At 38.8% G+C, this 13,854-nt stretch overlaps 2 protein-coding genes across 5 annotated transcripts in view; one reads left to right on the top strand and one right to left on the bottom strand.

The window, feature by feature from the left end:
• The window catches only part of susd6 (sushi domain containing 6), a 41,907-nt gene extending 39,004 nt beyond the window's left edge, over positions 1-2,903 (bottom strand). For both annotated transcript variants that reach the window (XR_006398276.1, XM_044329800.1), the window contains exon 1: positions 2,680-2,903. The gene's annotated coding sequence lies outside the window, so the exon portion shown is untranslated. The remainder of the gene's footprint in view (positions 1-2,679) is intronic.
• Positions 2,904-6,358: 3,455 nt separating this feature from the next.
• acot20 (acyl-CoA thioesterase 20) lies at positions 6,359-12,084 on the top strand. Of its 3 annotated transcripts, none has more exons than XM_044329958.1 (4): positions 6,359-6,432; positions 8,086-8,651; positions 8,748-8,950; positions 11,137-12,084. In XM_044329958.1, the coding sequence occupies exons 2-4, from the start codon at positions 8,195-8,197 to the stop codon at positions 11,725-11,727; spliced, it is 1,251 nt and encodes a 416-aa protein (XP_044185893.1). In that variant the 5' UTR covers positions 6,359-6,432; positions 8,086-8,194; the 3' UTR covers positions 11,728-12,084. The 3 variants fall into 3 exon arrangements, with proteins under 3 accessions (XP_044185893.1, XP_044185891.1, XP_044185892.1); XM_044329956.1 differs by having other exon boundaries at positions 6,371-6,436; XM_044329957.1 differs by lacking the exon at positions 6,359-6,432 and adding an exon at positions 6,862-6,924.
• The last annotated feature ends 1,770 nt before the right edge of the window (positions 12,085-13,854 follow it).

Here is a 13,854-nt window from a genome sequence, read left to right as displayed (position 1 = left end):
TTAAAATAAGAACCATTAAGGCTGCACACTGTATGTCTGCCAGTGAAAGTCTGTGAAAGCCATAGTGTGAACAATGTGTAAAAACAAAACAAATCAGTGTCTGAACAATGGGAGTCAAATGAGTGGCTGTGGCACTTTAAACAATTGACTCTAACCAGTTCTTAAATAAAAACATCTCTAAGTTTCAGGCCATAAAAGGTAGAACTCACACTGTCCAGGAAAATAAGCTGCCTATAAACATTTGATGCAAATGCTGAGCATTACTGAACACTTAATATGTCAGGGAATAATAGCAGACGGTATATCAGCTCACTGAAGTTATTTTGATGTCTCCACATACAATATCAGTTACCATCAACAATCTTACAGGCTGAATTTTAAGGGACAAAATGGAGCGAAGAGTGACTGCAAGCATCACACTTTTGGCCAGTTTTTAAAAATCCAGCACCGCAGTGTCTCTCCTTTTATACCATGATATCAGTATATGTACGTGGGTGTAAGTCACTTCACATGACAATAGATCCCTTTATGGGCTTAATTTCGGCAGGTGAGTACAGAACATACAGCAGTTTACATTAGTGAAGGCAGTTATGCTGGGTAGTGGACTCTAGCTCGGGAACAGAACAGCAAGCTAGCAAGCACTGTCCATGCAATTAGCTGTGAGCACTGTTCAACCTTCACAAACTAATGGTGGAGAGACACACACACTCCAGCTAGAATGCATCTGGATGTACTGGACCACTAAATGCCCCGGCTAGTGGTGACGTGGTGGGTGACATACTGTGAGGTGGGTGGTGCTTGGTTTTGAATCGCACATTTTCAACAAGGCGGCCGGGTCACAAACTACAGCTGAACAGTACACTAAAATATGTTTCTGAAAACATCTGAGGTGAGAAATAGGCAATGCAACAGAATTTTGATTCCTATTTGATCAGCACTGCCTAGCTTGATCTGAGTTTTGTGAACCGATGCGTTGAGGTGGACGGACTCATCTGCATTAAGTTGAGGATGAGTCGTGATTATGCTAATTCAGATACACTGAGCGGTCTATCAACTTGCTGTGCCGTATCCATCATGCACCAAGCGGCCGGACCTCCTGCTCTCCATACAATATGAATAGGACCCATCCACTTGACATCCATCAACGGATCCAGTGTGTCTCCACCATAACTCTTGTGGAATCTTGCTACGTCTCTCATGCTTGATCATGTCCCATTCACTGACCAATCAACATGCTGCATTTAGGAACGTACAACACATTTTGTGAGGGGAGGGAGGGGGGATAAACTTATCTATTGTGAATCGCCTTACAATACTATAATGGAGGTTTTGGAAAACCAATTGAGAAACTGTCAATAGATGAAATAACCAGACAAGATCAGCTGATTTAGGATAATCCAGCAAATGAGACTCTGGACAAGATACTTCCATCACATTGATACAAAAATCATACTAAAATCCAATGTCACAACCAATCAGGAATAGCTTTAACAGTATAAGTGATGTGATGTGTAACAAATTACAATAACAAATTTATATTGTCTAATGGTGTATATCCCATATCGCCCATCCTTACTCTCATGTCATCACACACAGAGATTAAGACTTAACCAAAACATCAATGGGTCCAGTGTTGAACACTATACACCAAAGTATTTGCCTAGAGGAAACATGAGCCATGGACATCTTCCTCTCCCTGACTTCTTTCGTTTCTCCAAATATATATTTGACGTATGTTCTCTATTTTAACAATGAAGCTCACATTTGGAATAACCTGACCTTTGTCGTGGTGAATGTCACATCTTAGCCTACCGAGTCATCAGGAAACGACTCAAACTTTTGTTGGGGGTTGGGGGGGTGGGGGGAGGGAGAGTAGGAAATTACAGTGCTAGTAATATCTGAGCCCTCCAAAGTCAACAACGCATCACTGCAACTGTTTCAAACGTGGTCATCTGCCTTCATGGGAGCCCTAAAGCGGAGTCACACGCTTCGACACGTGCAACTGTACTGCGAGCTATTTAAACAAAGAGTGCTGGGCTGCCAAGACTACACTCACACACACACTGTGTCGGACAAAAACAAAGACAAACCCGGCAAACCCCGTTCTAACCAAGTCACACAGCTACACTTACATTTAATAGATCTTTGTTTTCAGTTCGTCTCATGTTTATACAGCGTATAATATTCGGATACTATGCGACAACGCCTTTTAACCGTACAGCGTTGTTCCCTGTTATTGTTCACATGACCACAACGTAACAATACAGTAACGCTACAGCTGTTAACTGTTTTAAGACAGGACTGACTCGCTTCGAACCGGTTTTGTTCATTTTAAATGTACCTCTAAACACAAATAGGAACATGTCCTCTGATTTTTAAAAAAAACTACGTTAAAACTACGTTATGCTTGACCTGTCAGAGACAAAAAAATACATTTATCCTGAGAGATATTAGTCGCTGCTCACGGCTAGCTTAATTAATAACTCACTTCGTTAGTTGACAAACAACTTATTATTCTCCTTGACAAGTTATTGAAATGTTGCCCTTGCGTGAGCAACGTTTTTCTTGTTTATTATTATGCAATCGACAAAAACAGGCGGACGGAAGAGGAACGACAGAGCAAGAGATCTCGTAGTGGCCTATCTCTGCTTAGCTTGCGGAAAAAAAGACAAGACTCACCAACGTAAAGGTTACCAGCAGCGAGCCCTCCTCTCTCTGGTTCACATCCGAGACATTAACGGTTGTGTGAACGAAGACACCCAAGGCAGAATGTGACAAAAATAATACCAAAAAGAGACTGTTTTCGTCGTCTATCTCCGTCAGTACGGCTCCGTCGCTCCTCGTCCTCGACTCGCCAGCTCTTTATTTTAGCTGAGCGGAAACAGTCTACCAGCTGCCTCGCTCTCGCTCTCGCGCGGTCTCCATGGCTACCTCGTTTAAAAAAGGGCGGAGCCAAACTCTGTCAGGCCAACCGCAAGGCTCAATTTACAACATAAAAACATAGAATTTAGTGGGGAGACAAAAGAACCGACAAAAAAGAAAAACACCCCAAATTCAGAGCAATTACAGCAACAACTGTATAAAAGATAGTAATAATATTATGTGCATGTGCCATGAAAGAGAATTGTCTCAATAAATATGTACAGCTACATTTTATCCTCTTTAGCAGATTTCTGAATGGCTGACTGAAATGCTCTGTATTAATAGCATCTAAAAAAAATAAAACAAAAAAAACTCAAACGACCTCTTGTTGGTGATCACCCTGGAGACAAAGAAACGTTTATCAGCACAGGAAGAAAAAAATTGCAACAAAAATAATTTCTTTTTTAGTTACTGTCTTTATCCAATGACCTCTTGCAAATTTACACAGATTTACAAACAGATGTATTTAAATAATTTTGTCACCATACTCAGTTATCATTTAATATTGAAGGTGAACAAATTCAGCTCCAGAGAAATAAAGGTGAAAGAGACATTCTAAGAAATTCAAAAAAAATTAACCTGATTTTATGATATAGGATTATTAATGATTACTGTCTGACCAAACGATTAAAATGTTAAAATACAAATAAAATATCATTATAGACTGTGGTTATCTTAATGGGCTTTTTTGTGTTTTGTTTTCTGGTACATCGATGTCTTGAGCTATATCATACAACAATTGTCTTTATGATGTAATTTGTTTTTACCTTATCTTCCTTTTTCTAGCTTTTCAGTCCTCGTTTTAAAAATATATAGTATGTCTTAATGTCAAACATTGAATGTCTGTGTCCTTCTAGATAGAGGTTGATGGATTGTGTAAACACTAGGAACAATAAACCAAAGGCTTTATTGTTCCTTAAAATGGTATGATGTATTTTATAAATATGTTAGAATGATGTTAATAAACCAAACTAAGACAATTATCTTCTAGCACCTGTAGCTATATTATTTGAATAGTTCACTGTGATTGCAATGCTTCACACAGAGCCTTGGCTGTTGTCTCTGTCAGGATGTTTCATTACATCCTCTCTGACGTGTGTCTTTTCTTTGTTGCTGTTACCGCTGCAGAGACTTCCTCATCACAGCATGTATGTGTATTAGATCTAAACAGAGATAAGAACTTTTTAAATCCAAAAGGTGGGGAATGAAATGACAGATGATGTAAATGTGTTGATATAGTATATTTATTTATGTGATAGACAGTACAGTACTGTATTTACACATTGCGGTTGCAGATGGAAGATAGAAGAGAGCGAGTGGGAAGAAAACTTTACTTTGCATTACTTAGTGGGAAAAAGAAAGTGAGATCGCTAACCGCAGTTCTCTCTGCACCATAACTTTGCAAAACATAATGCGTCAATGCAATGAAGCATCACCTATTTTTGAAATCCCCACCATAGTCTTATACCCCAAGAGAATTGAAAACATCTCTGTCCTAAAACTAGATCAAACAACATTCAATAAATCATGTTATGTAGATATAAAGAGTTTTTGCTCTACAGAAAATTAATGGGATATTAATTTTCTGGACTTATGATGTACTGTATATAGGGCAGCTATGACATTCAAATAAGGTATACTATTGAGAAATGTTGACTGAGAAGATATAAACTGGATTCGGCTTTAATGTGACGATAATTCATTGATTTTATACACTAATCATTTATCCTTTAGTCATTTTCCTTAAACATACAAAGTAATAAGTGAGCAGAGACAGAACTGTCTAGCTGATAGTAACTCACAGTGTCTCTAAGAGACTAAACACATATTATTAATAATTTTTATCGTGAAGAATTGTATCAGCTCATAGTAAGTTTGTGAAGCTCTTCTTGATATCTGTATGATAATGTAATTTGGTATTTTACACCTTATCCATGTTTTCCTTTCCCATTTCTCTTCTACTTTTGGGAATTTCTTATATTGTGCTTTGAATACTTGCCCAAATAAACAGTTTCTGTGCTTGTTATGATGTTATTGTACTTAGCAAATGGTGCACAGGTCCAACAATATGAATCATTTCCTGCAAACACTGTTAGTGGAAGAGAAACTTAAAGTATGCCCCATGCAGCAAGGACAGAAGGGATAGTATAAATGCACACAAGGTTTGGGTGACAGTGTCTCAGTGTCCTAAAATACAAAAGTATTTTACCAGTTAAAGCCATAATTTCATTTCATAGGCCCAAACACTATCAATTGTTTACAAGTTCTTGGATTCTACGGAGCTGTTGAATCTACAGCCACCTTTGGCTCCCTTCCTGCTCTATTCTTACATCTTCCTCCTTAATTTGTTCATGGAACATTGTTCCTCTGAATCCCGTGTCCTGTGAAGGAGCAATAATCTCTGATAAACATCTGAATAAGTCCAGTGTCCTTGCCTTTTTCTCATTATCATGAAATTATATGCAGAAAGGTGGTCCTTATGAGAAAATTTACTCCGTAAGGGGAACATGTGGTGTAGATGAGTTTCCTTTCATGAGCAATTCTTGACTTACTGTGTTGTTAACAATGACAACACTAGGGCATGCTCCAAATACAATACTGTGTTAGTAGTGCAAAATATAATGTGCTGCTTTTGTAAAAGAAAGGCCTCTCAACCTTTCTCAAATGTTAATACAGTCTATGGTTAATATTTTGTGCCAATGCTGGCATCTAGTGGCTGTTTAGCTTTCCTACATACATGACATGGTTTCCCTTTGAGCTCAATTGGGTCATATTTATTGGCAAATAATTATTTAATGTGTAAATAATTACATATTCATTCATTTTTACAGTACTGTATTTAATTTTTGAAACTACCGTAACTTGAATTCTCACGCTGGCGTCCAGCATCAACTGTGTTCAGTAGATTGGATAGTAATATCAACTATAAAATTCAGCTCCTGATCATTATTGGTGAATTCCACATCCATAAATTGAAATGGTCTGGCTCCAAACCCTGCTTCATCGGTTTATTGTTGAACTCAAACAGTATGGCACGTTAATCGAATATGTGAAGAAAAACCTACAAAGACTTTCAATATTTTAAAGGAAGTAAATTTTATTTGGACTCACAGACTGAACTTTGGACCTCTCTGGCTTGTACAAAGTTTCTTTTTTACTGTATCATTATACACATATTACACTTAGTTGTAAATTAACAAAGTTTGTGTGAAAAAAACCGCAAAAATACGGACAGCTACATTCCACGGGGGGTTAGCCCCTGCTTTCCTTTCTAATATACCATAAATTATTCATTCGGGATTTTAAAAGCACATATATTGAAAATTAATATTTCGGCACACGACACCTACAGAGAACTGTGCATTCACAACACAAACAAATAACAGAAACACACAATCTAAAACCGAGCTCACCCCCTTTGTTGGTGAAATGGTTCCGCCCAGTAGCTTCCTACTCGGGTGCTCCTTTTTGTGCCACTTTCGTCAACATACGTCTATACACCTCAGTTGTGTAGGTATGTCCTTCAGTCACTTTCTGGCCGGTGGGAGATAGTGTGTTTAATAGACATTTACAGTGTGGCAAAATTTGCAAAAAACTTACTTAAATAGTCAGTTTCTTTAAAATATGGACGATAAATAAAAACAAAATCAAACTCAAACCTTCATAGTTACTTTCTTGCTGACTAACTGGCTAAATAACTAAAATCCTCCGGAGGAATTTATGCATTAATGTAAAGTTAGCTTTCATGTTTTTGTTGCTTAGTACTTGTCACTGGTTCTAGTAAGCTGTTAACCTTTGACCCAGTTAGACATTACCTTGTCCTTGAATGCATCCATCTCCATCAACTACAGTATCTTTAACATTTAACTAAAGAAACAACTCTATCACATGCTGTCAATTATAGCCCATGACATGGCAAATGATGTTTATCCAGTCATTCTTCAAAACAGATTTAACACCTTTTGGTTTCTTTCATGATTATTGAAGTTATTTGGATCAAAGGTGAAAAATGTCTTCATTGCTGTTTACATTTTGTCTATATGTAATCACACATGTTTTTTGTTACCTGTCTCTAAATGTTTGTGCGTTGCTTTGTTAGCTGTTCTTATCTTTTCTATGCAGAATATACAATGCTTATATGCTTAGTTCCTGGTTAAGTTTAGTCACTCAGTTGTAAACACAATACAGAAAATTCAAGGAGGAATGGATAGAGAAACATGCAGGTCACACCTTTTGTGCTTAGGTTTAAGCACTCATTAGTTACAGACAAACATGTACGACAATGTAAATGTAAAACAAGGTTGAAGATTTACTGAAGTTCTGTAAATTTCAGTTTTAATTTATTTATTGATAGTAAGCCACTGTAAGCCAATATGGTGGTCAGTTGTACATTCTTGAGCTTAGGTGCCTGGGACATGGAAAATATCAAATTTAGGTTCCAAAACAAAAAAAGTTTAAGAACCCCCTAGTATGGTCTATAAAGTATATACTTAGAAAATCCTGTTGTGTAGCATTAAATAAATGTACATTTCCTATGAGGAGAAAATTGTAGAAGATTTGTGAGAATCCACACAGCAAAGTTTCTCAGTAACACTGTTTTGATACTGTTAAAGTCCCCTTCCACTCAAAAATCTGTTTTTCTTCTTGGTCTTTCACTTCAATATTTGAGCTTCATCAGAATGATGTATGTGCAGAGTTTGACACTAAAAAGCTGTTTTCACATTCATCTGCTAAAGGGGGAACGTGTCTCTGTGCTCACTTTAAATCTGAGCTTAAGGTGTGTACATCACAACTAGTTTGGAGCCAATTATAGTTAAATACACAATTTACACAAGTGTGATGTGAAAACTTGAATCCTCCAGTGCACATAGACTGACAGTGAACTTTTCAGTGAAGTAGAACACATCTTGTGTCCAGCAGCTAAACTTTTGAAATAAAAAAAAAGCATATTCATGGATTCTGGATTTTTCAATGATGGAGAAGCAGTAGAAAACATTTTAAGGATTTTTATTAAGGTAACTGAACATTTTTTGTGGAAAAAAACATGTGTGACACAATTTATTATTCCAAGCAGAGTATTTTTTATGTCCTAAGACATGTCTGGAGGGAATCTTTACGTGAAGAATGTTTTTAATAAATAAGATGTCCTGATTGCCTTCACAGATGCAGTGACATCAGAGTTGTAGCAACAACAGTGAAGCAAAGCCCAAACCAAGGAGAAACAACATTCACATCATTGCAGTGAGTCACTGATCCAACCTGAAGAACTGAAATGGCTTACTCACAGATCCGCCTAAAAATTCTCCCCAGCGTTCGCTGTCTCTTTGATAAACTGGTGCAAGTAAAAGTAGAGGGACTTGCTCCTCACAAAATGGTGGAATTAAGGTCCAAACTAGTTGATGATAAAGGGGTAATTTTTAAAGCCTCCGCCCTCTACAAAGCAGATGAAACTGGCAAGGTGGATGTGTGTCGTGCACCATCTCTGGGAGGAAGTTACACCGGAGTGGAGCCCATGGGTTTTTTGTGGGCCATGGCACCAGAGACTCCACACCACAGATTTATGAAGAAGAATGTTTCCAGCCCAACACTAGTGGAGATAGAAGCACTAAGTGGGGAGACCGGTGAGCTCTTGGCCTCTGAAACCAATGAGAGAGGATACATGACAGAGGGGATGAAGAGGATACCTGTGAGAGACGGAAGAATACGAGGAGTCCTCTTCATACCACCAGGTTAATAGTGTGCTTGTTGATGAGAGTTGAGAAAATATGCATAAATTGGAAAGATGTCAATATTCCCCTTCTATTTTTATTTTCATGTTTTTCTAGGAAAGGGTCCATTCCCTGGAATTCTTGATTTGTACACTCTTGGTGGACGACTAACAGAGCCCAGAGCCAGCCTCTTGGCAAATAAAGGTTTTGTTGTTCTGGCGCTGGCCTATTATGGCTTCCAGGATTTACCAAAAGAACCTCCAAACCTGGATTTAGAATACTTTGAAGAGGCTGTAACATATCTGAGGAGACAGCCTGAGGTTAGTACTGGAGATTGAATGGTTATAATAAGAAATAATAATAACAACAACACATGGTACTTCTATAGAGCTTTTCAAGAACTCAAAGTCAATTTACACTATACACTAAGGGGCGCCATTAGTGAGACAAACAGCAGACAAACATAATACAGACACACAAGAATGGATTTGGGAGGGGGGGCTAAGAGAAGGTGGTGGAGAAGAGATGGGTCTTGAGACAGGATTGGAAAACAGTGAGGGACTCTGAGTCTCTGATGTCTTGGGGGAGGGAGTTCCAGAGCATGGGAGCTGCCGTAGAGAAGGCTCTTTACCCAAAACTATGAAGGTTGGACTTGTGGGGTGGAGAGAAGACCAGCAGAGGTGGATCTGAGGGACTGAGAGGGTTGGAAGGGTCCGTGAGATGTGGGGGAGCCAGTTGGTGAAGGGCTTTGTAGGTGATGACCAGGATTTTGTAGTTGATCCGGTAGGAGACAGGAAGCCAGTGAAGCTCTTTTAGGACTGGGGTGATGTGGTGCCAGGATTTGGTGTGAGTATGAAGTCAGGCAGCTGTGTTCTGGACCAGTTGGAGTCTGTTGATGGAGCTAGCACTGATGCTGTAGAGGATTGAGTTGCAATAGTCAAGACAAGAGGAAATGAAAGCGTGGATGAGTGTTTCAGCAGCAGGGTGTTTGAGAGACTGCCTGATCTTTGCAATATTGCAAAGGCAGTAGAAAGGGGATTTGACAATTTGGTGGATGTAGGGCTTGAGGGAGAGGGTGTGATCAAGTGTCACACCAAGGTTGTGTGCCTGGGAGGACAGTGATCTGTTGGAGAAGTAGGACCACCTCTGCAATGAGAGGGATGAGGTTTGCAGATATAGCCAAAACCAGGGGAGGATGCTTGATTGATGGAGAAAACAATTATCACGTTGTTGACAAGTTTCTGTTAGCAGGAGAAAGTCAGTTGAATTGTCCAGGACTAGTTCATGTAGGATGGGGGTTTTGTTGTTTAATGATCGGGTGTTGAGGAGGGCAAAATTGGTTGGATGATTGGGCAATGTAATGGGGGCATGCTAGAGAGGTCTGAGGTTATCTAGGTTGACAGGGTGGGGGGTGCAGTGGAGGGGGGACGGTGGGAACATATAGTTTGGATGTTGGATACCGGATGGATGTTGGGGTTAATGGAGAAATATTGATGGTGGGTGTGTCTGGGGCCATGATGAAAGTATCAGTGGTAGTGGAGGATGCCGGCAGAGTGGGAAGAAATAAATTAATTGGGGGATAAAACTGGTAATTTTTAAGGTTAAGGTTAATAAAAATAAGAGAGGACCGAAAAGAGGTCCCATAGCAGCAGTTGACAAGTGGGTTAGTAGTAGGATGTAGCATTAGCACAAAGCACAAACAGGAGTGTCGTAAGCTACTCATAGTACTGATGATTTTGTATGATGAGGAGTGCAGCTAGGGAAGGTGATGTCCAGATAACGTTGGTCCAGTAAGTAAATATTGATAGTCTGTTGAGGGATAGTATCCAGGGAAGGGAAATAGACCAGTGAGGTTGGGGGACAGAGCCAGCAGGGCAGCTCTGTTAGCTTGCCGGCCAGCCAGGTGGAGCTAACTTTAGCCGGTTAGCGGGGAGGCTGGGAGAGCAAGGCAGCTAGGAGCAAAGGCAGGGGGAGAGGGAAATAGCAACAAATACAGGACCATGACAACAGATGTAGAGAAGACAAAAAGCAAGAAAACAAGAGAATAGAAAACAGGGAGGACAGATAGGGAAGTGACAGCCACACACAATACCAGCAGTACTCTCTGACAGTAAACACACATACAGACACAGACACGTGACCAGAAGCTGAACTGAGCCTGCATTTGACCTTCCTCTCAAAATAACATGTAATTTTAATGATGGAACAGAAGTTTACTTTGCAGCTGTATTTACTGTAAATTGTGTGAGAACAGTGTCTTATTTCATAACATAAAGTGAGAATGCATCAGAGATGTAGACCTATATTTGTGTCACTGTTGCCATCTACTGGTTACTTTCTGTTTACTCAAAGCTATGGCAGTGACAGAGAGATTTTTTCAAAGTGATAAATTGAGAAAACAATTATCAGAATAATGGGTAATGATTGCTGATAGTATTGGTTTTTATTTATTGATCTTGCATCCTATGAAATAAAACGACAATAACAACAATATCTCTCCGTACAGGTCAAAGGTCCTGGGATCGGCATCATATCAATCTCTCATAGTGTTGCTTTGGCTTTGTCAATGTCATCTTTCCTCTCTGGGATCTCAGCAACTGTCTGTATTAATGGCTGCAATGCAAATACTGTGATTCCATTACACTACAAAGACATAGTTTTTCCTCCACTGTCACCTGTCATAAAGAATGCTAGGTTCACAGATTCTGGGCTTGTGGATATACGCGATGTCTTACCGGACCCTACCTTGGAGAAGAACAGGGCATCTTTGATTCCAATAGAGCGTGCCAGCTGCCAGTTCCTGTTTGCTGTTTCTGAAGATGACCACAACTGGAGGAGCGCTTTTTTTGCCAAGCAGGCTGCTGCAATGCTGAAGAATCACGGCAAAGAGTCGTTTCAGGTGGTTTCTTATCCTAAAGCTGGACACTTTTTGGATGTTCCTCACATGCCTTATTCTCCATCTGGCTTCCACGCAGCAGCAGGGCGTGCTGTGGTGTTTGGTGGGGAGCCAAAAGCCCACTCTGAGGCCCAGCTGGACCTGTGGGAACGAGTCCAGGAGTTCTTCAAGAGGCACTTGGACAACAAGAGCACTTATTAGCAAGCAATGCTGCATCAAGTGTGTCAAGCAGCCCAGAATGGTTGTCCTTAGCAATATTTTGCCTTTTTATGTTTAAGTATGTATTCAAAGATAGTTCTTGTATTTAAATGACCGGCTTATAAGATTTAGGGGGATATATTGGCAGAAATGGAATGTGATATTCATAAGTATGTTTTAATTAGTCTATACTCACCTGTAACAAAGAATCGTGTTTTAGTTAGTTTAGAATGAGCCCTTTATATCCACATAGGGGGTGGGTCGTCTTCCACGGAGTCCACCCTGTCGCACCGCTATGTTTCTACAGTAGCTCAGAATGATCAAACCAAACACAGGCTCTAGAGAGGACCGTTTGGGGGGGGGGGGGCTCCATCATAGAGTCCTGCCCTCACCCTGCATGCTGTTGTTGGCTGGGGGCTATGCACCCACTGCCTAAAAGTTGACACCCAGAAATGTCCCAGACACAGAAAAATCTGAAAACACAACTCTGCACCGCCACACACTTCTAGTGGGTTTAAGGGATGATTGAGAGGGATTATTTTTGTCTATACATTGTTTTTTTGTTTTTTTTAGGAAAATCCTACTCATTCTGCCTTTAAGCTCTCTATTTTATAACACTCCTAAGTCAAATGCAGTATTTCCACTCTTAATTACAGGTATTGGTGATCAAACTTTTAAAATTTGATTGTTGGGTGATAATTCAGTGCCTTTGTGATGATATGATTACATTATGCTGTCATTTTTCAAAATTATGCTGTACAAATGAATAATTCTAAGATAATTTAAGTTAAACATCATAAAACGAGTGAATGAAGAGTTTTGTCTCATGTAAAACATGACATTTCCTTGCATTGACCATAAATTAGATTGTTTTACATGTTATCAATTCATTGATACCAGAAAAATATTCTGTTGTTTAGTCTATAAGGTGTCAGAAAAAAAGTGAAAAGGGCCATCACGATTTCCCAAAGTATAAAAAGTTAACATTTTCAAAAGTGTTTTATTTGATCGAAAGTCTAAAACCCTCAAAATATCAAGTTTATTTTCATATATGACAAAAAGTTCAAACTTCAAATAGTCACACTTGACAGTGAGAGTTGGGCCTTTTTGCGGTAAAAATGACGATTATTCAGTCATCAAAATTGTTGCCAATTTATTTTCTAATGATCTGATTTATCGATCATCATTAATCGTTGAGGGATTAGAAATGTTAAATATAAAAGAAGTAATTTAGATAATTGGATGCAAAAAAAAAAAAAAATCAATGGGAACATGTGTTGTTAGCCATAGTCTTACACTGAGCCAATCAACAATTGCGTCATATTATTACTGTATGTCAACCTGTAACTATAACGCCTCCTTTTACTCTAATTAGTAGTGTTTTACAGCAGTGAGATTCATTAGTTTCCAGCTTGAACCCCATGAATGTGAATACACATCTGTGCAAATGTTGGCATCTAGTGGCTGCTCAGCCTTCCTACATTTATCTTTGAATTTTCTTACACGTACTGTACAATAAGTGTTGTCACATACAATATAATGTGAAACAGAATTGGAGGAAAACTTTTCATAATGACATAAACGTATAATTTAAATAATATTAATTGCACTTTTATTCCCATGTTAAAGTTTTAAAAAAAACTTTGAAGGACTTTTGTCTGTTTCAAAGCAAAGTGAATCTACTTTGATGGTGTAACCTTTTCTCTGTGGGAGTAACTATGCAGACTATCAAAGAGCAGCCTGATTCTGATCCAAGTTGGAGACAAAGACACTAACATCTCTCCAGTCACATCCATATTAAGAAACACTGTCTTCTTTTAGTCGTCTCTCTAGATCCCAATTTGGGAGAAATTTTGTTTTTGTCAGTCTGAATATAATGTCAGACATTTTATATATTGTGTACTGATTTAACGACTGTGAATGCTTGAATTAGAAAAGTAGAAATTTGAGTTCTATGATATTACCAAGCATGATTTAAGAATTTTGAATATTTTAATCTTGTTTTCAGACGGAATTTATTGATTGATGTTCCCATTAAAATGTTCGAATCTTAAGCACATACTGGAAGGACTCATTCATTTATAGCCTACATCATGCCTTTATCCACTGATCACTTGGGTTACTGTTCTT

The sequence above is a fragment of the Thunnus albacares genome, chromosome 16 (assembly GCF_914725855.1).
Source record: "Thunnus albacares chromosome 16, fThuAlb1.1, whole genome shotgun sequence".
NCBI lineage: Eukaryota > Metazoa > Chordata > Actinopteri > Scombriformes > Scombridae > Thunnus > Thunnus albacares.
This window is presented reverse-complemented; position numbering and strand designations above follow the sequence as displayed.